Source organism: Neospora caninum, chromosome Ia (assembly GCF_000208865.1).
Source record: "Neospora caninum Liverpool complete genome, chromosome Ia".
In the NCBI taxonomy this organism is placed as follows: Eukaryota; Apicomplexa; class Conoidasida; order Eucoccidiorida; family Sarcocystidae; genus Neospora; species Neospora caninum.
The window spans coordinates 481,305-504,688 of record NC_018385.1 but is presented as its reverse complement, the minus strand read 5'-3'; the positions used below and the strand labels follow the sequence as shown (position 1 = coordinate 504,688).

The following is a 23,384-nucleotide window of genomic DNA, read 5'->3' as shown; positions in this document are numbered from 1 at the left end:
CATCGGATAACGCGAACAAAATCGGGAGTGACGGAAGTTGTAATTTGACAAGAAAACAAGCCATTGACACCAGTAATCCTTGCATCGCCTGACAAGCGAATGCGACAATCCTAAAACGTCTTGAAAAAACTTTAACAAAACGGGAGCAGATATTTTATGAAAAAACATGAACTGGTGGGCTGGGAGCTCAACCAGTTACAAAGGCAACTTTGCTTCGGCGCACCTGCGTAACTTGTTTCATGCCCCATGTTGAGGACCGCACTGCATTTGGGAGGGTAACGTTTTTAGGCTTGGTGTTCCGCTGCGCACAAGCAAAACGCAAACGATAAAAAGCCATTATTGGCGGTCTCTCACAGGCTGCGTTAGTCTACTGGAACAGACTTCGCAGTCCAGTGGGGTGGTGTACCGCAATCATAAAGAACATTTTTTTCGTGTGACTTACTGAATTCTATATGTTACGCCGTTGCCCACTAGAGTCGCCTCGCGCGGGCTCTTCTCCATGAAGACACAGTCAATAGCTCTCTGTATGGCTCGCAATTGCTGTACACATACCCAGCACCCGAAAAACAGGATATCTCCATGGTAAAAAGATAACGTCAACCGAGACTTTTAGCAATATCCTGTCACTGTCGGATTTACACACTTACTGCAAGAAAGTGTTCTGGAGCCAGTCCTGGCCGGCAGCGGACGACCTTCGCAAAGCGCACGGATTGCGGTGATTCCAACGCCAAATTCTGCAGCAGTTCATGACGTACACTTTGAGACGCAGGACTGTGTACCAGAAGTCGTGGTGCAAAAAACTGCCGCCCTTTCTATCTAGTACCGCCGTTAAACAGGTACAGACAAAGTAGTTAAGAAACCGTATTCTCAAGAATATCGCGAGGCATGTGGCAACAAAGCTTAACTCACCGTGGCTGCGTATTCCTCGAAATCATTGTCTCCTATTGAAATCAAATCGACCCGCTTAAGCGCTGCGCCAGGCATGCTCTCGTGATGCCGGCGAATTACTTCCTCAAACTTCCTCTTCTGTACCCAAGCACAACAGAAAAGGTGGCATTCAGAGTACAAAGGAAGCAAGTCCACGACTCGCACTGGGCCAGCGGATCTTGCACTCATCGTTCCGCCTATAACCGTCCTATTATGTGTCTTACTTTTGCATTCATCCAGTAACTAAAATAGGCAGCGCTTTCGTATATATTGGGCTCTCGTCCTTGGGGGCAGGACCTGATGATGGGTATCTCTTCTTCGTTCAGCAGTTGAACGACCTCTGGAAACATGGATTCGAATACTCCGAGCCACCGCGGAGACCTGGCATTTGTGACGATTGCAACCGTGTTGCAGAAAGACTTGGCCTTGCGCAGCGCTTTCATAATGTGTGGAACCAACTCACTTCGCGTACGCAGGTTTATTTCTTCTAAAATCGCCTGAGTTCAACAGAAAGCAACGTAAACATGGCATCCATACTAACCGAGAAGCTATGTCGCCTCCCATCAGAATTCCCATGCTAGTCCACCAGAGAACGCTTACCTGGTAGACTTCTCCAGCCGTCCGTCCATCTTCCTTCTGCGCTGCGTAAGATGAACGGATCCACTCCGTTGGGATCAGTGTATCATCCAAATCAAATATGAATACGGTAGAAGTGCGGTCTACAGATTTAGGCGATACAGGAAGCGGATGAGCGAATCCAGTAGTAGTGTCCCAGGTGTCGCAAGATGCATCTGAGTCATCAGACTCCTGGCCAAGCGAACACGTTTCAGATTCGACAGCAGGAGCTGGTGTACTGAGGTCACTTCTTTCCAGGTTGTCCCAATGTCGGCATGCTACCGTCTTTGAGACACTGGACTGACCCGGAAGCATTGCAACGGAAGCAGAAGCCCCCATGTTACCGCTGGCAGGGCATTTCCGAGACAAAGTGAGCAGCATACTGCCAGCCACAAGCATGCCGACCACAAACTGCAGCTGTCCCTGCCTAATTAATCAGGAATTTCGGGCAAACCAAATTGAAATCCCACGGAACACCGTAATCTTGGAAGTCAGTATGGTGACGAAGGAAGCAACGATGCCGAGAGATGCGAGTATCTCACAGCTTCTCTACGAACATGGGAGCTCATATTTGTCCCGCATCCTGGCCGGAACATAGTACATTTCTACCTGAATACGACAAATCACTTTCCGCAGCGCAAAGGGAAAAAGCTGCCTTTTTTCGACCCTCCGCCAAGCGCGGTCGACTCCGCACCGAGCATCAAAGGGAAAATGAAGCACATGATATTTGACTGTTAACGCGTTTTAGCGTTTTGCTCGCCGCTCCGCCTGTAACATGCTAGCTGCTTGTGACCCCGCTAATGACGCCACGGGAGGAGGCTTCACAGGTCAGCGTCGAGCACTATGCTTGCCACAAGCAATGGCATGAGGCAGGACGGCTGGGTTTCCTAGGCTGATCCGGGTCGACGCTCTTTGCGCCCCGCGTGAATGATGCGCGGGGGCTTCCACCCGACGCCGAGACGGCATGACCAGAATGAGGGGTCCGACGGCCGAGTGGTTGGAACGGGGTAGCCTTGAAATCCTAGCAAGGCAGCCTGACAATTTCAGGAACCCCGCTCACTCGACCTGTCGGCGGGTCTCGGATGGAGAGCTCCTGCATCCCGCAACATGCAAGACCAACGAACCGGCAGCCACTGCAAGAAGACGGCTGGCTACCACCACGAAATGCTACCGGCCGACCGCTGAGCACGTGCGCAACTTACCATCCACCAGCATGAGGAGGCGCCGATAAGGCGGTCGCTGCCCCTCTGGGCAGCTTGTACGAGAAAGGATAACTGAGACAATTTTGACCGGAATATGTCTCGCCCTGCAGCTCAGGATACTGTTAGGGAATGTTATTTTGTTTCGGTGGCGGTCCGTCGGTATCATCGTTGTACAGTTGAACGTCATTGTTTTGATGTGCGTTGTTTCATGAGGCCGGCTGTATGACAGCGAGGACGGGCCGAGCACGCACAGCCGGGACCCGTCGGCAAGTGCATGCCTGACAGAAGGGGTCGTGTTTGTCGAGGAAGCAGTGGGAAGTGGACAAGTCGTGCGAAACACGCTTGCGTCGGCATTTCGCAAAAAGACAGTCGAGTCCTGTGTCAGGCTAACGGTACTACAGGTTACCTTCGTTCTGGAGACACGCCCAGGCAGAAGGGACGGAAGGCCATGCGTTCCGTTGTGCGGTTATTGTTTATGCGCGGGGCATGGATTGTTCTTCCCAAATAAATTTCCATTCACATGAACACTGAGAAAATGAAAGTGTGACGGAAGGGTGCATGGCCAGGCAATATTCCTGCTTCGTCGCCGACGCGCAGACGCGCGGGAAGATGGGGACGCGCCACTTTTTGCTGGCTGGTGCAGGTAAATGATAATGCCCCCAGGAAGTCTGGCTCCCTGGTGGCTCTCTTCATTTCTCCTATGGAAGTTGCGTCTGCTGCACATTCCATGATCAATGCTCATGTCGGGTTTGGGAAGCTGCAATCGACCCTCTCTAATCCGGTGGATCCACTTCCTTTTGTACCTGTCCCGCAGCCCCGCCCCGCACTTCCTCTACTGTAGGTGATTCGGAGTGGGTCTCCGTTCATCGTTCTCGTGCCGTCGGTCCGAAAAGTGGAGAGTGATTTTTGTCGAGTGATTCTGGCCCGTTTTTTCGGACAAATTCTGTTGATTCTGGCCTTGTCGCTGTGGCCGTAGCTCGTGTGTGTGGTCTGCGGTTGCAGTGCAGCTCTTTTTGTGGAGGGAGAAGACCGTACCTGGATGGTAGCTGTTGTATTGCTCCTGGCCACAGGTGATTGCGCTGTAATACCAGCAGGTGTATCACCGGCATAACGTGCGCGACCGTCCGTCTAACCCTATATCTTCGGTGTTCGTGCGTGTCACGCATGGTTCCAGCGAGGGCCTGTACAGCGCAAGTGACTAGCACAGGGTCGTCCTTCTTTGTTGGACCACAGTTGCCCTTGCTCACGTTTGGCACATCGGAGCAAGGGTCCGGTACAAATAGCGTAGTCGTGTGCTTCACAGCCTGTAACAGGTTACGTTTGTATGTATTTGGTGTCGGGGAGCTTTTGGACTTCCGCCGATGCTGAAGTTGTACTCGAGTTATGCCGGTTCGCTCATCCAGGTGATCCTCAGTAACTCTTGACCAGAGGGAAGGCTATACTTTTACTCTCGTTGGCAGCGCCCCCCCCCCTGCCCCCCCGGAACTAACCGCGTTCTTGTCGCCAACCTACTGCCAATTCATCGTCAGTGATCACTTACAGCGTCGAAGACTCGCAAATTCTCCCCAACATAGGCGTGCCTGTGTATAGATTCAGGTTCACCCTCCCAAAGAAAACGGGCTCATTTCGCTTGGAAGTGAACTCGCGCCCAAAATGTCCCCAGAAGTGGCTGATGAAGGGTATGGAGGGCGTCCTCAGGTTCCTGGCGCCACAATGTTGGTTACGGTTAATTCTGAAAAACCCTCTGAACATCCTCGACAGGAGTCCGAAAGCCCCGGCGACTTTCTATCAGGAATCAGCACACCACAGACATTATCTGGAGCGCCATCATTTCACCCCACTCTCGGAGGCACCAGCGACACGTGTGCGGCTCCCTCTTCAGACAGTCGTGGTGATAGTGGCGTAGATCATATCGAACAGTCGTCGATGTTGTACGGCGATTTGGCTATGAACTTGATTCCTCTTGCTATTTCGGCTGCATCGTCTGGTAATGACTCAGTTGGAGGTAAAATTGGATCGACCAATACATTTTCTGGGCCGAGTTCCAATGGATCGTCCTTGTTGAGAGATGCGCCAATAGGCGTTGGATACGCAGGACTACAGGGTCTCACCTCCCTGATGATCCCCTCGCTGAACGGCAATGCGACGCCTGTCGGTGGGACGGCTCCATTCCAGTCATCCGATTTAATCGCATCAAGTTCGGTGGGAGCGGGTGGTCCCAGAAGCCAAACGCCGTGCGCGCCCGGCACACCACACGGTGGATCCGCGATGACGCTTCGAGGAAATGCCCGTGAACCGCCGCGTATGGGAGAGGGCGGCAATTGGCGGTGCAATAACTGCAGCAATATCAATTATCCCAGGCGTAGGGCGTGCAATAGATGTGGATGTGCCCGTAGCGCAGTAAATGATCTTCGGGTCGCTGAGTTTACACGTCTTAAGGACGAACTTCAGAGCATGGGTCTCGATTCTCACACTGCAAGCCAGGCTGCTGCAGCCCAACAGGCTGCTCAACACCAGGGGCGTCTCCTCAGTTCCATGCTGGATTTGCTTCGGTCGGATGCTGTGTTGCATCAAGGTGGCAATAGATCTCATCAGGCACAACACGATGCAAAACCCATGCAGTCGCACGGGTTACCACCGGTCACTACGAGAAGTGGGCTCTGTGGAAACTGGAGTTCAACGTGCAGCACCGAAGGCCTGCCACTGACTGGTCCGACTGCATCCCAACCTGCGGCAACATCTGGCGGAGCCTTAGTCTGTCAGCTTATGCTCCTGAACAACACTGTGGCGTCGATGAAGCTGGGGACAGATCCTTCAGGCGGGGCCCCAGCAGCGCAGCAACAAGGAACCACTGGGTTGCCGTCATCGTGTGGCTCAGGTGGTGCCACGCTGGTCACTCCGGTGTGTAACAGCGCAGCAGGAGTAGCTGGTGAACTGAGTGCTGCCTTTGATCTGAAGCCTCCAGCGACAGGGGTACACGACGTCAACAACGTAGCCGGCCCGACACCCGGTCCCTCATCACTGAGTTTTCGGGTGTCTGCAAGGGAAACAGGATTCGGAGTAAACGAAGACGTGCCCGCAGTTGTCCCTCCAGTGGCGACGGGGGAGGATGCTACTCAGTACACGGCAGCACTTCAAGTCATGCTCCTCAAGGCAAAAGACGTAGCTGATGCCCTTGTAGTGTATTTTCAAGAGCTAGGGGATCCAGATCCGACAAGTAAAGCTGCTGATGTTCTCCGCACGGCTTTGGCTATGTTAGGCCACTCTCCCGATCGTCAAGCAAAAGACGCGGTTTCCGGGGAGTCTAAAAATGACGTATCAGGGGTGGCTTCGGGTTCCGCTACTTCAGGGATTCGGAGCAACAGTGGGAGTGTACGAGGAGTTGGAGGCCCGAATTTCTCCGCTCCAACAATGCTCGCTCACCCAGACGAGTTCAAAAATCCCAGTAGTTTTCTTAAAATATATGGTGATCCTTTGTGTGGCAGCGCAGAGCTGAGCAGTGGGAACTGCCAGAACCCTGTAAAGAATCACCATGGTAACTGGGTGTGCCGAAATTGCAAAAACGTGAATTTTCCTCGTCGCTTTCGTTGCAACAAATGTGGTGAAGTCCGTGATGCAGAGGGCGACCGAATCGTTGCGGAGTACGCCAAGCTTGTTCACCACCATCACCTGAAGGCGTATAAGCACCTGGCGTCTAACCCCCAGGGGTGTTCTGGAGCATAGGTGCCTTCCGTTGTACCGCGAGTGGCTGTGTTTCGCAGTGTCGGGGACGGGTGTGACCGTCAGGCTAACAAAAAAAAAATACAACGGTGTCTCGCCTCGATTGGGGCCACAAGTTGCCATGGCACAAGCAAGACACACTGAGTCAATCTGTGCTTTTCGAGAGAATGCTTTTCATCGCGTGAGCGAGTCCAAGCAGAATGAGTCTTCAGGGAACTACTTTACATGAGGTACGAATGGAACTGTGGGATGCTTCCAATGCATCTGATGGGCAGGCTGAAGAAGCATCGGCACAATTAGCTGCAGTAGAGGGGACCACGGACCATATAAAGCATTGAAGGGCTTTTTTCCGAAAATAATCGTGCTGGACGAGGGAAGATATCCACAATTGTTGCTTCGTTCCTCGGATCGGGTAAATTCAATGGATCAAAGAAACGGATCCATGCCGCCGACCAGACGCAACCATCGTCGACAGTGTACGGTAATCTGAGGCCCACTCATTCTTGTGGAACAAGTGTGCATACCCTTGTTTTGTGGTACTCGATTGGGCAGAAGATGTGTCCAAGCACCAGGAGCTGTCGCTGAAGTGGTCCTTTGAAGGTTGGGTGTTGTGGAAGCTGACGTCAGTGTGGTGTTCAGAGGTCCTATTCGGTGTGGAGCAGTGTTCTTTGTGGACGTGGAACATCCACTTCTAAATTGGCCATCCGGGCACAAAGGGTTCCGTAGAGAGCGCGATTAAGGGTTGTGGGTCCGGGAAACATGTAAGTCGTACAAATAGTGATTTTTCATTAAACCATGGACATTCGAGTTTTTTTCACCATGACGCAAGCACACCGCGATAGCCTTCCGGTGACGCCATTCGTTGCAGTCTTAGAGTTCGTCTGGAGACTGATCCAACATGTCAAAGGGCAGGTCGTGTGGCCCAGAAGGATGCGCCGTGGCTAAATTTTTTTTTTACGTTGTTACCTAGCGGTATGCACGGCTGCAGTTGACGATCAGCTGCTCACCAAAAACATGAGGAACCGGGGTTTCATAGATGGTTCGCATTGTTGTTCATTAGTAGCATTCATTGTCGTTGGTGTTTGGTTACGCCTGGCTGGCAGTACTTTCGTTTTATGAGCAGCCCTGCAGCCGTGAGGAGCGTTTCTTTAATCCACCTCAGGAGGCGGGTGGTGTTGCTGCCGCCTAGCAGTATGCCAATATATCGGGGGAATGAGGATGGTGTTCTCGTTGCATCCCAGCAACCCCCTAATGGGAACAGAAAGGCTCCGGTATGGGCGATCGCATGCCGGGTACGACGCCTAATCGTTGTGCAAGCTTAACGTTATGTTCGAGCTTCTGATGCTTACGAATGCGCGGGTGTGTCGCTTGAAGGTACTGCGTGCGGGTTCAGCATTGTTCTCGGGTGACAGATGCTTTCACTTTGCCATCGCAAAATGCCGGGGTGCGACATTCACGTAGGATTCATATTTCTGTTGGGGGGGGGTAAGATCATGTGTTCCTAACAGGTTTTGCGCTCCACCTCAACACTAAATGGGCGATACAGACTGATTGTCCATCGGAAAAAAATGCACGCAACCGCGTCCTGAACAAACCGGGGGATAACCCTACACGAAGAACCGCTACGATCCACCATGTGGTACGCGTAGTTCTCAACCAGAGGCACCGCGCGGCTGCGCCTAGGTTGCTCATTCATAGTGAAGACAGAACAGCAAGTGTCAATAAACACCCACAGCCTTTGGTTGTTTTTGACAGTTGCATTTACGAAGCTCAGCAAATCTTGACAAACTGTTGACAATGTAGGCAGATGAGTGATGTGGTACACCTAAATGCAGACAGGACTACCACCCATTCGTCTGGCCTCACTGGCTTCCACTGAATACTTACTTCCAACGTATAAAATTTGATAGGACCGCAGGGCCCCCGCAGCACGTGCTGCCAGATCGCTCCACGTGGGCTGCTTCGCGACATGTTGACGCAGTTACTGGCGGTGGTGTTGGCAGCGAGTAGGGTACATCGGTTTACTTTCAGCAACGCATGGCAGCCCTGAGATCCGAGAATTCTGACACCCACACGTCGCAATGGTCAGTCTTGACCGCTACCGTCGAGTCGGTTTCCGTGTAGATGCATCCTCGATGCAAACGAAGATCCTCGCTAGTGCATCCGTGGCGCAGTCCCATTGCTCCGGGCGCGCAGGCGCATTCCTCGTCCTTGTTTGCTTGTAACTTTTTCGGAATAGTGCTTATGCATGTCGCCTAGGGGGAGCAAAACCACCTCTCACTTCGAAACTCGGTTCGTCTGGCGAATGTCACGACGTTCTAGCGTGTCCATTTTTATGGCATCGCCTGCATTCTTTCCGTGCAGAGAAGTCGCGACTGAGGACACAGAAACGAGCGAAAGCCAGCGAGCTCAAGGACGACATCGAAGCATGACAACACCTGCGTACTGAGATTGGAGACTGCGAGCCATATTTGCGCTTAACAAAAAGAGGTTGCTTGACTGCGATGAAAGTTGTGTGGACATGTCCTCTGCTAATCCTCTCGTCATTGAGCTTGGCATCGGGCCGTGCGAATTAGAGGCTCAAATGTAAGGAGTCGGCATCTTGCATTTCATGTTAATCCGACACTACCCCTTGTTCGCAGTCCCCTAACTGTCAACAGTTCTATCACATCTGCTTCTCGATCCGGACATACACGCCACGAGAGGGCTGCCGATACGATTGAGGAATGCATCTCACGACGTTACGGTTTGGATGGTGCGCTGTGCTAAGTTCTGAATTATTGCCGCACCATGTGACCTGTTTAAAGAACCGAAACGCTCCTATTCACATCTGCCACCACCCGATGAGTCAACTTTCCAGTGAATTCCGTGACTTACTTGAACAGCGTCATAATGTCGGAACCACGCACGTGGACCTGCGTGCCGACATCCGGCCCATGTCTGTTCCACATGGGAGTTGTAAGGAGCCCCCCGCTGGCCATGGTGCATCTGGCGGCGCATTGCGCCTCTTTCCAAGATGCGAATTGTCCCGGTTTCAGTCGGCTGAGCCAGGGCACGTCGAAGCGGTGCCAGAGGTGGAAGAAGAAGAAGGTTACAATCCGTCGATGCACTCAAAACTTGCATTCCCATAAGCAGGCCACCTGCATCAGTGAAAATGGGCATCAGAAAGCTGCCCCTTTGTAAGCAAACTTATTTTCGAGCGCCCTCCCAGACCGTGCTCCTCTGTGACGCCAGGCTCATAGCCATAGTGCAATAATTTCCCGTGTGCGACCAAGCTCCCAAAACCACGACTATGTATATGCAAGTTATTGTCTCTGTGGCACTGCCTACATACATTCATCGTGTCTCTTTCTACACACAACATTGAGCTGATAGCATCGACACTGTTTTGTTTCGCGATTGCCTCACAATGCTAATTTACAGCGCTGCTCTACAAGGACTGATGGCTTTCTCCTCACGCCGTATGGCAGCTTACCAACGTGACCAATGTGCTTGATGGTTGCACCAGACGTCAGTTCCCAGAACCGCACGCCATCCGCTGCACAACTGGCAAGTTTGTTATCACTCAGCAGTACGCAACTGATCACGGCCCCAGTGTGACCTCTGAGGTATCGCGTGCGACGAGCTGACACCTCAGTACCGGTCTGATTACGGTGCCCACCGAAGTCCTTCAGCGAGGCCACAGCCGACTGCCCAACAGCGTTTTGCTGGGCGGATCCATCGGAAACCGCTGTAGCTCTCAAAGGTAGAAGGTGAATGAGACCATCATCACATGCCGCGCAGATGAATGGTGCTGCTTCCAACACGGTCACGATCACACAGCGACTAGGTGCTGGTAGGAGAAACGTTCCAATAGGGCCGCCTTTGTGCTGGCTCCACACCTGAACAATCACATAAACTGTGTATTCGTACGATCAACGGGGAAGCAGCAAGCTCTGCTAGGCCAAAACTTTTCGTCGCATGGTCGCAACAACCCCCATACTCCACCAGAAGATCTATAGTGAGTGCTGAAGTACAGCACAATGGAAACGATAGTTGAGGTGACGACCAAGCTCACCATAATTCAACTTGGGAATGTACTTGACTTACCACCAGTGTACTTCCAGCATGGACTTATTTATAACCAAAAATAACAGGAAAAACTCTTCGTGCAAACGGTGCCACAAAACAGTCGCTTATCTAGCGAATCCGTTCGCCACACGGGAGAAACAGGATGCTCAAAAGAAAGTACGCGAAATGCTGTTTTTACTGGCATAAAACTCACCTTTATGGTGCGATCAAGCGAGGAAGACACTAGACAGGGCGCGCGGACGCCACATACATCGGATTCGCCAGAAGGATTACACAGGGCAGTGACAGCCTGTGAATGCCCAGACCAACTTTGAGAGATTTTCACAGCGCAGTCAGCGGCCTGCAATGATTGTCCTCTCTCCATATCCTCGCTGGTTGATAGAATGCTGCATTAACCCACAATAAAAACGCAGCGCTGCAGTGAACCTGTATACACATCCGTGGAAGGCTGTGTTACTTGTGTGCACTCAGCACAGACCCTACGCGAAGGCTGTGTGTTAAGGGCAGGCAACAATTGAGGCTACGTTCGGTTGATTAGGAAATTAAAAGCGCATGTAGTCGCACTGGGTCATCAATACGCGCTGATTACGAGCTGAAAGCGGAACCCCGGGGATCCAAGGTTTCGGCCCCCTGCCGTCCGAAAAGTTCTTGCCGGAAGTGTCAGGTATCAATTTCTACTACTGCCATGTTTGATATTGAGTGTATGCACAATGGATTGGAAGGTCACACAAATGCCTATGAGCGATGGTCTAATAAAGGCCCTCCCGAAGGGTCGTAACTTTCGCACCACTGAGAGTGGGGTAGGTCACCCGTATTACACACCTCGTGCATCGGAAAGACTCAAACATTCCCTATCATATCATCTCTTTTAAGGGAGGGATGGATTCTACTGCCTCAGTGACGAACAAGGCCACAATAGCATTTTACACTCACTCGTACAACGAGAATTGTTTGATGCTGCCGTCTGTGCCAGCGCTGATAACTCTGTCTTCCTCAACGAGAAGCGCTGCGCATGCCCCGTAATGGGCAGGCCAACAGCGTCGAAGTAGCGAGGCGCCTTCGGAAGATCTCGCACACAGAGCCTTTGCTGGAAGTGGCAACACCCCAGTGAGCTGCCAGCAGTACAGACAGCCACTACGACTGCCGGCGAAGAGCAAACACCCATTGGGGTGGAACGCAAGTGTACTCATCTGCACACAGAAGTTTCACCCGCCATAGCAGTTTGAAGGATTCCATGAATCCTATCGACCATTCCGCTGTCGTCAGAGCCATGGAGCTAACTGCTTGCAGTCTGCGCCTTCTGTGCACAGGGATGGCGGCGCAGCGCAGCTACTGCTAATTTTCGTCTCAGAGCCAAGCATACCTCAGTTCACTCAACTATAACCACAGGTACGACTCATTCTATGCCTGCTAGTAACTCGGTCCAATGCTGCGAACCCGAATCGAATGTATTAACGAGGATGGTTATTGCGTTGCAGTTGTGCGACGCTTCCCACTGTCCTCAGCCGCTGCTACGTCGAACCCGCGGAAACGGCACTTCGTGTGCTTGAGCGCTTGGGTCGCTAGATCATGTGACCTTTGCAGATGAAAGAGGCGATCGATCACGGTAGCCAGTGGTACGATTCCGGCGAAGCGCCAAGCAGCATGAGACGGTTCTGACCACTTCAGGGGTTGCGGCTTGATACGCAACCGCCTCCTTCTTGAGGTCCCAAAAGGCCACCAGAGCTTTTTGTTGTTGAGCGGCAGCGATGTATCGTGGAACGGAGCCAACGCCGGCAACAGCGGTGCCACTGAAGGTAGCTCCTCCGGTCGCACCCTCCCCGGTTCCTGCGAGTCTTTGTTGTACGACACCGCGGACGCTATCGATAATTTGCATCGACTGCGGCTGGATTAACAGCAGACAGTCAAACGACAAAACAGCACCGTGGCCGGTGCGTGGTTCTGTGAGCCGGGTATCCATGTTGCCGGAATGCTAAACGGCTTCGCATATAACGGGCAACAAACGCGTTTATCTTGTCCCGGTTTCTCTCTTTTGGCCGATCATGGGCCGAGAGAACTGCACACGTACTGATGTCCGATGGAGTGAGTACCCCATCCCCAAAGAGCAGAATGCACGACTGGAGTAGCTCATGAGGGTGGGGAATTCCCTTGAAAGCACGGCGCTCTGGTAGGACTCAGTTCACCTCATCACCACTGGCGGCACAGGGCGTCCCCACATGACAGAAAAGACAAGGTTATCGATGAACAAGCGTGAATTCTCGAACAGCAGCGGGCTTCCTGCTCTAGAAGCCATCTGCTGCTCTCCACTCTCAAGCAATGAAGACCCCAGTGGCAGGCAGTAATGCTTCAACCTTGAACTAGCAGCGTCACCATGAATCTGTCGTCCGTGTGGGCACGACCCCGAACAGACAAATCTCAATCAGCGATGCAGGGTGTTCGTCATCACAGGAAATTACCCAGCAGGATTGCCACTAGGAGAAGAGGGTTCGAGTTTCTGTCATCATGATGCGGAGCTTTACATGGATAGGCAGACGGTTGGACATCTGTCATCCTGCTTTGCGGTACTCGGTTCGCTTCGAACCAACGCTGCATGCTCAAGCAAGCACAGCGCCTCCGCATCCTTCGGTTCGAATACATCTGTTTTCGATGTGTTGATTCTCCATTCTATGCGGCTATCTGTCTTAATTTGCGTATGGAAAAGCTGCTGTCTCACAGATTTCCACAAGAAAACAAGGTAGCTGTAGCACGCAATCCTTGTTCTTTTCTTGCAGTTTAGAACGCGCTGTCATTAAGCAGGCGGCGGGAGCAGCGTCGCTTCTTGTGTGCCAGCAACACTGAGGTTCGTAGAGGCAGCGTTGGCTCCTTTAGCTCATGTTTTGGGCATCTCACCCAGTAGACTACACGTGCGGTCAACTAAGAGGAAAACTTGCAGAAAGCTCGTTGCCTAGCTTTCTGCTACCGTGCGAATACCGTATGCCCATCTGTGTAGGTGGAGATGTGCTTCCACGAGGATATAAAGGAGATGGGGCAGTATTTTCGTCCCAGGTAGTACGATTCGAGCAGCTGTCATGGCTGCGCGTTAGCAGTACCGTCCCTAAAAAAAGCGGTCGACAACACGCAATCGCCTGTTACTGGTGGCTGCGCACCTCTTTCATGCCTTCTACAGCGGGTCAGGAGCAGCTTCCCCGTTGGGCCACCCTGCAGCTTGGCTCACACAAAGCGCCCTGCATCGGACCCACACCGCTGTGTTCGGAAGTGACGCAGTGTCAAGGCAGGGGATGCGACCGCTGCGTGCGCTGGATGCTGCTGCTCCTGGCCAGCGCGTGCTGATCGCGGTGGTGGTGATGCGGCAGCATCAGTGTGTGTGCCTCGGTGTGAAAAAAGGTGGGTAGTCTGATGGAAGCAGTTACTTGCTTTATTTTCTTTTCTCCCAAGCTCTCCAAGGTAACGCCGTATTTCGGGTTATTTCTTGCTTTTTTTTCGGTTTGTCTCCTTTATTTTCCAAGATGTCGGACTGGGATCCCGTTGTCAAGGAGTGGCTTGTTGACACGGGCTACTGCTGCGCAGGCGGCATTGCAAATGTAAGCGTGCTGAGCACTTTACGGGGAAAAAACGAGGCCAGCTACAGTTCTGTGGTGATGGTTACTGTTCGGTCTTTTATAGTACGTATCTGGGTTGTTTCAGGTATAGGAAGGCGTAGGTCAAAGTGACAAGTCGCCATGTAGGTGAACTTGTTCGCGTCCCTATGAACATCGCATCCCCCTAGGCTACTGAACAGTGGATTGTGTCGCCCTGGTCCGTCCACTTATCGCTACTAGCCATGCCTAAAGGCGTTTGGTTGTAGTCCTTCTGTAGCAATGGTGATTCCTTGCATTTTCAAGGGTTTTAGACTAAGTAAACTGGCCAACTGTGCCATTCGTCGTCCGATGCCAAGTGGAGATGTCACCTCACTCACGGGGAACCAGCAGGCTGCTCGAGTCTGAATTAGCTGTTTTTGCGTTTTTCGTTTGAGGGCATGGTTTTCGCGTTACCTTACCGGAGTCAGTTGTTCTGGAGTTGCCGGACCACAACGTGGTTGTACTGCGCTCCCGCAGCTCGGTATGCGTATTAAGCTGCTCTGACCGTGTGTGTCTGATTCGTAGGCCGAGGACGGTGTGGTTTTCGCTGCGGCGGCGGATGACGATGACGGATGGTCAAAGTTGTACAAGGAGGACCACGAGGAGGACACAATCGGAGAGGACGGCAACGTGAACGGCAAGGTGACGGTCAATGAGGCCTCCACCATTAAAGCTGCAGTTGATGATGGCAGCGCCCCGAATGGCGTTTGGATTGGCGGCCAAAAGTATAAAGTTGTCCGACCTGTAAGTAGCATATCGTGTGCCAGGCGTCGCACTGCATGAGAGAGCAGTTCGGTAGCCGAAAAGATACGTTTGGAGACACTATATATGCATGTCCTGTTAATTTTGGTTTGTCATTGTACTAAGTAATCGGTGTCTTTAATTCCTCGCTAGTGTTATACTTTCCTCACGTAGCAAGATTACGGCGGAGGAAATAAAACCTGCGTTGCAGGAGGAAACCAGTTTCTTTATCACGAGAGTTCATGTGTTTCAATTTCACGTTCCTGTTCGGTCATTTTGTTTTGCAGGAGAAAGGATTCGAGTACAACGACTGCACCTTCGACATCACCATGTGTGCACGATCCAAGGGTGGTGCGCACCTGATCAAGACTCCGAATGGCTCTATTGTCATCGCCCTCTACGATGAGGAGAAGGAGCAGGACAAAGGGAACAGCAGGACGTCGGCCTTGGCATTTGCCGAGTACCTTCACCAGTCTGGCTATTAACTTGTCTGCTTTGTTTGTAACGAAACTGGAGCATGATAATCGTTCAGGGCGAGCGCTTTTGAAGGCTGTGTTGATTGTGGGTGATGCACTATCGAACTTCGGTAGTCCTTCCGTATGTTGAGCATCTTCACTGCCCGGTGTCTCAACTGTTTGCCTCCACCCTGTTCCGTAAACATGTCGTCGCTCGGAACCCTTCTCAGATCTGCATATCGCGTTGCGCAGTCAGCCGAACTTCATTCTTCGAACGGACCAGCTGCGTCACTGTATACAAAGGGGGGTGTTAAGCTGATGCGGTTGCCGCAATGTACACAAGCTAGGGGTCATCTGCGAGGTATTTTTTAGGACACACATAAGGAAGTAGCGACGAAATGCTGAAGACACAAACCAACTAGGGTTCTGATACTTCTTTTCGGCTTAAGGAAAACTGCGATTCTCTTGAGGCAAAAGTAGACTAGTGTGTGAAGCGGTGAACGAGCCAATGTAGGGTCCACCGTACCCGCAACACAATTGTTGTCAGTTGTGCAGCCTCAGGCAGTGGGTGTTAGTTTTTGAGTGCGTTGGCGATGGGTCATCCCTAGGCCTTGTGGATCCAGCCCCCCTGCGTTCCTGTGCTTCATCACTGGTTCTCCTATAGACTGTATCGCTGAATCCGAACCCCGCATAAGGGTGTGCCGATCCGAACGGGATGGCGCTGTTGTATTAAGGACAGATACTCAGTGTATCAAAATTGATTTATCGTTGCGGTCGGAAAAGCGCCTCTCTGGAGCACCTTTTTGCTGACTGGGATGTGTCCCAAGTACGAGTGTATGTCACCTTAGGTACCTTAAAAGCCCTCGGTGGAACAAGTCTAGGCTTCGACATCACCAACGGTCCCGTTAAGATATTGAGGCCTCGTACGCAGGCCAGCTCTGCGCGCTGCCGCTTTTTTATACAACCTCGAGGCTGGTCGAGGGCGTATTTTCACGTGCAGGTCGCCGTGAGGGCTCATGATCGTGCACGCTATTGGAAGAACCATCCCGAGACCAAAATGTTCACAGCTCATGAGTAGGCTCGGGATCCGCGTGATTTTGTAACCGAGCACAACGCAATGTCTTGAACCCGGTAATACACTGTATATCAGCTTGCGGCGAAAAAAAGGCCGCAAAGGGTGTGCATGTGGGTAGGTGATGTCAGAGCGTACAGTGTGGAGGATGCGCGTTCGAGACCCTCACTGTAAATTCATGTTAGCAGGGGGCAGCTTCAAACAGAATACAGCGTTCTTCTGTCATTTTGTTGCTTTCCTACCACCAGCACACAGGTCTAGTCTACCCGTCACCCTAAGTGTCAAGATGGTCCCAGGTGCCATACTACTTCGATGACCTAAAAATGGCAAAGACGGTGGAAAGAAAAACAAGGTAGAAATACAGCATGTTCGTTTATCTAAACCAGCAAACGGTCATCGGAACTGGACAGCGTGTGTGTTGCGCAGGTGTACGAAAAATTGCTGTCCTAGCACATCATAAGACGAGTTTTATGTAGGGGTGATTGTGCCTGTGATCTGTACGGTGTATAACACGACTCTGGATAACATAGTTTCCAACAGAGCCAGAGGACGAATGGACCAGTATCTTCCTTGTTCACAAAGTTACGCGGTACGCCATGTGCCGTTTCTATCAAAATCGTGCGGGGTCGCCAGCGGCGGCTCCTGTATGCTGTTGTTTATTCCCCTAGCCGCCGACGTATTACCCACATTTTCCCACCCCTTCTCACACCGTGCGTCTGAGGTGACGCTTATCGAGTCTGCATCCAGAGGTGTGAGCTGGTTTGACCCTGGCACGGTTTTCGTGGCGGTGTTACTAAAGGAACTTGTCGTCCAACGAGACAATTACATTGACACTATCTGTGTTGTAGATCCAAAAGTCCCACAAATACGGGACAAACATGCGGCAAAAGTCGATTCCACAATTGAGGATTTTGCTGCTATTTGTTAGCTGCAAATGGTCACTACGGTAGTGAGGATGGAAGGAACACCCGACATTTATTGATGAGCGCAACTGTTGCAAACCGCCGGATGAAGGGGGACCTGGACATCCGAGGGAGAGCCGACGATCCCACGTCAACTGCACTTGCCGAAAATGTTATCCTAATGGGTCTGCTGCGGGGACGCGGTGCACCGCTTAAGGTCACAGAACTGTATCATTGACCCACGATTCCCCGGATTTTGGGACACAGGCCAGCAGAGACATAGGAGGAAAAATCAATTCGCTACCCACGTATAACTAATTTGCATTACTGTTTCCGCCGAAGGTATACAGCGTCGTTGCTTTAACTTATGGCAGATTTGGTCGCATTGACAGAACCTACGATGACTGGACAGCAAGGAGTAGCGCATTCATGATACCTCTCTCGTCACATTCATATATAAAACTGACCTACTCCGAGTTGAATGCTCGCCCGCCTGCCCCACATCTGGGTTTTTCGCTCCCATAAGAGGTAATCTAAATGGCGTCTGGGCCTGAGGAGCTCTATTGACTGCACGATGTTGTAGGCGTCAAAGCTCTCGAGGCTCTTGGCACCCATTCCAGCAAGACAGTGGCAGTGCGCCGGTAATGACACAACGGGTTTGCACACATTGGGGGGTCTTTAGGTTGACCATTCAGGCACATGTCCGCATTTTCTTAGCTGGATACTCTCATTCGCCCCCCGAAAACAAAAATACTTCGACGATTCGCTTGAGAGAAACAGAGAGGAAAGGAAGGCCGTTCTAGCCCGCATGCGTTACCCTGAAGCCGTTTGTTGAACTCAATTTAGACGTGTTTCATTGTTGATGATTCATCGTAACCAGCTCACACACCAGCCAAAGTCTGCCGTCGTATGCACACACACGACATTGCAGTGTCATAAGCTCGGTTGCATGGGGTGCTTCTGCAGATTCCGTACAGACTAACATCAGGAAGGAGACTACCAAAGTGAATATCATGGTATTCGTACAACTTGTATACAAATGTTGGTTTTTCAAATATACGCTGGACACCACTACACTTCATGCAGATAACATGATGGTCATGAAAAGCAGAATAGAACTTGGATATATGCACGAAGGTCATGTGGGCACGCAATTGTTTACTGAGGTCACACAAAGCAGGACTGCATAACACCCCCAAATATCAAGAGTTGTGCGGCATCACTGGTCATGCTGACTACACCAATGAGAATCTCTATGGCAAGGCCATGCTGGTGTCTTCTATGCACACTCTATTAGTAGTACTTGAAATTTCTGACATGTTTAGCCTGCCGCTCAGCAGAAGTGTTCCTGAAGCGGCGGACACCCCTCAATCTTCCACGGGTGCACATAGCACAAAGCCACCTTAATATGGCTCTTGTCAAATCAACATAACCAAGGCTTTTAATTTGTTCTGAATTGAATACAATGTACCTGTATCAAATTTAGAACGAATAAACTTCCATCCCTCTTGCTAAGATTTTGACCCCAAAGATGCCGTTGGAGGGGCGGGGGAAAACATCGGTCACTTGTCCAAAAACTGAAATCCCCGTTTCGTTCATGTGTTGCTAATTGAGAGTGACGGTCGAAATTGCATAGCCCCGTCAAGAACAACGACATGGTGACACAATGCTCCGCTCAAAAGGCAACAAACCCTCGCCACACGACGGCTGCCTCGCAGTTATCCGGAAACGCACACCAGAATTTTACGTCATTATTCCCACGGAAGACGTGGGTTGCCTGGACTGTTCGCCGAGCCATCTGACATGTCCCACGCAGCCTGTAAGTTCAGGTCCGACTGGAAAGAATTCTCCTCTTGCCAGTGGTCTAATGTTGCCTTGTTCAATGGGTTTGCTTGCTTGCAGTCTTCGACGAGATGCCGCATCACCTTCAGTTGATCCTTCTTCAACTTTCCAGTCTCCTCTGCGTCAGTCACCGCAGTCGCACAAAATCACAAGTCTGGCCGAATTCACCTAACGACAGTAGATGCATGCAAACGGTCGTTCAACGGAAAACATGAGTATGCCAACATGGCATCACTATATGTGTGCACCGATGCTCTGTCGTGAGGCACTTTCTAAAAGCATTTACCGAATTCATACGCACCCCGACCAGATATTTGTTGTGGCAAATTTTCCCACGCTTACCCCCGAACTGGATTCCATCTTCCAGCCATTCTTGGAATCGCTCAAGATCTTCGACCGTATACAGACTTGCCTGAGAGCCATCAGGTAGCAGCGAGGTGCACAGAGCTTACGCAGGAAAACAGTAGCACTTGCTCGCTGGATACACGGCGCTGAAACACTCTTCTCCCTTCCGCCCTCGTCCCTCCATTGTAACGAAGATAATCACATTCTCACCCTTCGATGCTCCGACACAACCTCCCAGTTGAAACTTACACGTGTCCTGAACTAGAATCCCTCGTAGATCATAACCAACAAATGATATGACCACGCTAATATGGCAAAACCAGTACAGTGTTTGTAATGCCTTGGACGATAGCATCAAATCCTTTTGAAGGCAGAGGGGTCTCGTATCAGGTGAGCACGTAGATCGCAACTGGAACAATGGTGGGGACACAACCGAATTAAGCAGACACGTACGAACAAAAAAGCTGCGGCTTGCGCCAAACATACCCCCTGGATACCCGTGCCAAACCCCATTCATATCAGCTTCTGAACGGTGCCGACAGAAAGTAATAAGAAACATTTTCTGCGCAACGCATTTAAGAATTACCTTCAAGATTGCACGGCGTTTTTCCGTCTGCGTCTGCAAGCAGAGACTCAGAATCCGGACGAAGTCCTGTCGATTGGTCTTCATCATTTCTAGATGAGCCAAAATCCTGTCATCAAATGGCAGAATTAATCACACGATTATCGGAGGTTGAGGCAAACGGTATTGGCGATAGGAATCGCGCGGATGTTCCATTGGCCCAGAATAGAGCAGGGAATAGTTATCTTTTGGTGATACATACCTTCTCTTGAGCAGTTTAAGCGCCGTTTCTGAAAGCGCCTCCTTCGCCTTGTAAGCCGAATACTTCATATGGGCTTCGTGGATCATTTCATCTAAGAAATTCAGGAGGTGGGCATCTAGCAACTTTTGCTCTGCCATTTGAAGGAAGAGCGCGTCAATTCTCGCCGCGTCTCCACCCTGCGAAAGAAAATGTGATGGGCCACAAAGAGGGTTGTCAGCTGCGTTCTGATTTCCGCCTTGGTTCAATGAAGGAAATGTGCGGAAGAAGCAAGAAACACGGTGGCTCCGAGTCCCGTTCACACCTTCTTCCGCCCCCAAAAGAGCCCCAGTTGATGCCGTGAACAAATACCACAGGTGCGGCTAAAAGCAAACACGTTCGCCGATCGAGTGCGTACCAGCATCGCAGCCAAAAGGCGTTCTACTTTTCTCTTTGCTTGCCGTCGGCGATGGTATCTCGCCAGGGCGAGCAGCTGTGGAGCAATGTGCTCCAGTCTTCGTAACCTGCTCAATGGATCTAGACTTTCTCTATCGGAGTTTTCTCCATTGCTCTCATTCGCGTCACTGCCTGAAGTGGCACTCTCGCTGTCTTCGTCGCGCCTCTTGAAGTGAGATTCCGCGTTGTCCAGGTAAGCGTCGGCGACTCCCTGGTCCAGCCGCAAGCCTGTTCTGGCCATGTGGATATCTGCCTCGTTTCCGTCTCCGCCGACCGCTTTCCTTTCCGAACTGCATCCTTCAGCCAGCACTGTTGAGACCCATTCAGTGTCACCCGATGCAGCAGTTGCTACTTGTTGTCGATAGTTGGACCTGGCAAGCTCGAGGGTGCGCTCCAGCAAGTCTCCCTCGCACAACAAAGGCAGCAGCTTCTCGTCAATGTCTTTGGGAGAAATCTGTGACAAAGTACGAAACGGGCGGGTGGCCCACACGGACAGAGCGCAGGCAGCGTTAACCGCAACCACGAACAAAATAGCGATTCCGCCACGGTCTTCGCAGACAGCTAAAACATGGGCCAATCAAGTTCCACTGCGCTCGATGACGGCTGCGGTGACGCCCCTACGGCTGCTTATCAGCGCCCACCGTCAACCAGCCACTTACTCACGTTTCGTGAGATCTCTCCTCTATCCCTCGCAGACACCAGTTACCTTCACACCGTGCTTACACGAGCGACTGCTACGCTTGACGGACAAAACCACGGGTTGGAAGTGGCATGGCCAATGTAGAGATCCATAAGATTCTAGCCTGTATGTATGAACATGCGGAGGCTTATTCTGGCGCAGGCATATTTGCCCTCGCGAATGCATCATGCCTTGGCGTTAGACGAGACTTCAGGCATCATCTCCTCAACGGATGCAGACAGGAAAAGTGGGTGCTTACATCCTTGTTTGACGAAAGCTCCAGTTTATGTATGAGGTGTCTGATCTGGTTCATCGCTGCAAAGACTGGTTCATCAAAAAGGACGTGGTTTCGGAACGGATAAGCCGGTACGTATTTCCCATCCGGCACTTCATTCGCACCACCACGGCCGGGAAGTTCACCAGTTAGAGGCGTTACGTGCTGCGAGTGCGGAGAAACTGTCAACGCCTCTTCGCCGTCGGCAGCTGCCAAGCCGTGGTGATAATATTGAGAGATGGGCTGGCGGAAGGAAAGATTCGAGTGGCGAAACACTAGCGATGGCGCTTCTCTCCCAGTGCGGCACACATAGATGCCACTGGGACCGCCTCTGGAAATATACCGCTTGAATGCAAAATCCTGAGAACTTGTTGGAGCCTGAAGAGAAGACGAGCTGGCACGACAATGTGAGGGATCCCTAAAACGCGAAATGGGGGGGAAACATCTTCGAAGTCGGCAGTATGTCGGAGAGAGTACAGAACGCATCTGCTGCACCAATGAAACAGCGAGACCTCGTGAGACAAGAAACCCTGCGACAGCAGGAATGGTCCCGGAGGGATACCAGCGGTGACATTTCTTCGCAGAACGTCTTCCACCGGTCGCACCCCGACAGAAGGCATTCACTGGCGTGCGGTCAAGAAGCGACGCAGCACTCTGTACCCCCGAACCCCTCGAAGCTGACGGCCAACACGAGCCATTCGCACTTGAGATCAGGCTAGGAGCGGCAAACAATATATTCCAAGACAGAACGGAAATCGCGAAACAGAATGCCGCTAGCCTGCTCTTTGAAAAGCTGTGCAGCAAGAGGACCCTCAGATTCCACGTTTGAGCCACACTTGATGGTGGGCAGGGTTGACTACGAGCCATTGTTGATTCCTTGGGATCGTTACTGTGAACACAGTTGAAGGTAAGATTTGCACGCTTCGGCGCACTGTCGACGTTACGACACACAGACATCAGCCCCGTTTTTGCCAGTGATTGCACTGTGACAAGCCTTTGCTGCCTTCTCTCAAACACACTCTTTCAGTAGAATGTTAACGAAAGCCTGGCAACGCCAGGTCGGGCAGCCAACATAGTGCCGGAGGCAGTACAGTTGAGTGTGTGAAGACCCTTGCCATAGTCACTCCGCGAACGCGAACACCTCCTGTTACCCCCGTAACTTGAATGAGGTTTTTTCACCACAGAAAAAACTGCCAATGCAGGAGTGGGTGCCCTTTACATGTGATCGTTTTCGTTCGGTCCGCTGGTTTCCTTCATCCGGCAGTGCTGCATGCGTCAGCACACACACAAAGTGTGCTGACTGGAATGGGAAGGGGAATGGGGGGTTTTCGTTTTACCTCTCAAAACAAGCCAAGCTAGAAACTGTTGGGATTCACATACCATCCGCCTTTTATTTTTTGCTTTCGGGGGACGAATCACTTCTTCTTCATGTATGATGATTTTGTGTCCAACTACTCTGTTCTTTCCGATGATGCAATTGTCACAGTGCTAGGAGGCGCCGCGTGTCCAGCCCGGGCAGAAGACAGTCACGCGCGCGATGTCACGAACAGACGCACCCTTGAAAGCGGTGCAGTGAAAAAGCAGAATGCATCTGAGTTAGAGAAGGCAACAAATGATAGAGAAAGAAGGTTCACCACAGTTTCCTCAACACGTGCACTTCATATTC

General features: G+C 51.5%; 5 protein-coding genes across 5 annotated transcripts; 2 read left to right on the top strand and 3 right to left on the bottom strand.

The window, feature by feature from the left end:
* Nucleotides 1-237: 237 nt before the first annotated feature.
* NCLIV_000640 (conserved hypothetical protein) lies at nucleotides 238-1,941 on the bottom strand (the record flags this gene model as incomplete). Its single annotated transcript, XM_003879552.1, has 6 exons — nucleotides 238-301; nucleotides 443-540; nucleotides 648-734; nucleotides 910-1,026; nucleotides 1,152-1,424; nucleotides 1,528-1,941. The coding sequence occupies 6 exons, from the start codon at nucleotides 1,939-1,941 to the stop codon at nucleotides 238-240; spliced, it is 1,053 nt and encodes a 350-aa protein (XP_003879601.1).
* A 3,071-nt stretch (nucleotides 1,942-5,012) lies between these two features.
* On the top strand, nucleotides 5,013-6,467 carry NCLIV_000630 (conserved hypothetical protein; the record flags this gene model as incomplete). Its single annotated transcript, XM_003879551.1, has 1 exon — nucleotides 5,013-6,467. The coding sequence occupies one exon, from the start codon at nucleotides 5,013-5,015 to the stop codon at nucleotides 6,465-6,467; it is 1,455 nt and encodes a 484-aa protein (XP_003879600.1).
* Nucleotides 6,468-8,797: 2,330 nt separating this feature from the next.
* Nucleotides 8,798-12,495, bottom strand: NCLIV_000620 (conserved hypothetical protein; the record flags this gene model as incomplete). Its single annotated transcript, XM_003879550.1, has 6 exons — nucleotides 8,798-8,839; nucleotides 9,342-9,604; nucleotides 9,940-10,345; nucleotides 10,729-10,921; nucleotides 11,469-11,725; nucleotides 12,196-12,495. The coding sequence occupies 6 exons, from the start codon at nucleotides 12,493-12,495 to the stop codon at nucleotides 8,798-8,800; spliced, it is 1,461 nt and encodes a 486-aa protein (XP_003879599.1).
* Nucleotides 12,496-14,041: 1,546 nt separating this feature from the next.
* Nucleotides 14,042-15,378, top strand: NCLIV_000610 (putative profilin family protein; the record flags this gene model as incomplete). The annotated part of the gene is made up of 3 exons (XM_003879549.1): nucleotides 14,042-14,116; nucleotides 14,678-14,896; nucleotides 15,181-15,378. The coding sequence occupies 3 exons, from the start codon at nucleotides 14,042-14,044 to the stop codon at nucleotides 15,376-15,378; spliced, it is 492 nt and encodes a 163-aa protein (XP_003879598.1).
* Nucleotides 15,379-19,073: 3,695 nt separating this feature from the next.
* Nucleotides 19,074-22,338, bottom strand: NCLIV_000600 (conserved hypothetical protein; the record flags this gene model as incomplete). Its single annotated transcript, XM_003879548.1, has 7 exons — nucleotides 19,074-19,282; nucleotides 19,507-19,576; nucleotides 20,096-20,201; nucleotides 20,334-20,509; nucleotides 20,728-21,219; nucleotides 21,704-21,961; nucleotides 22,324-22,338. 7 exons carry the CDS (start codon nucleotides 22,336-22,338, stop codon nucleotides 19,074-19,076), a joined length of 1,326 nt encoding a protein of 441 aa, XP_003879597.1.
* Nucleotides 22,339-23,384: the final 1,046 nt, after the last annotated feature.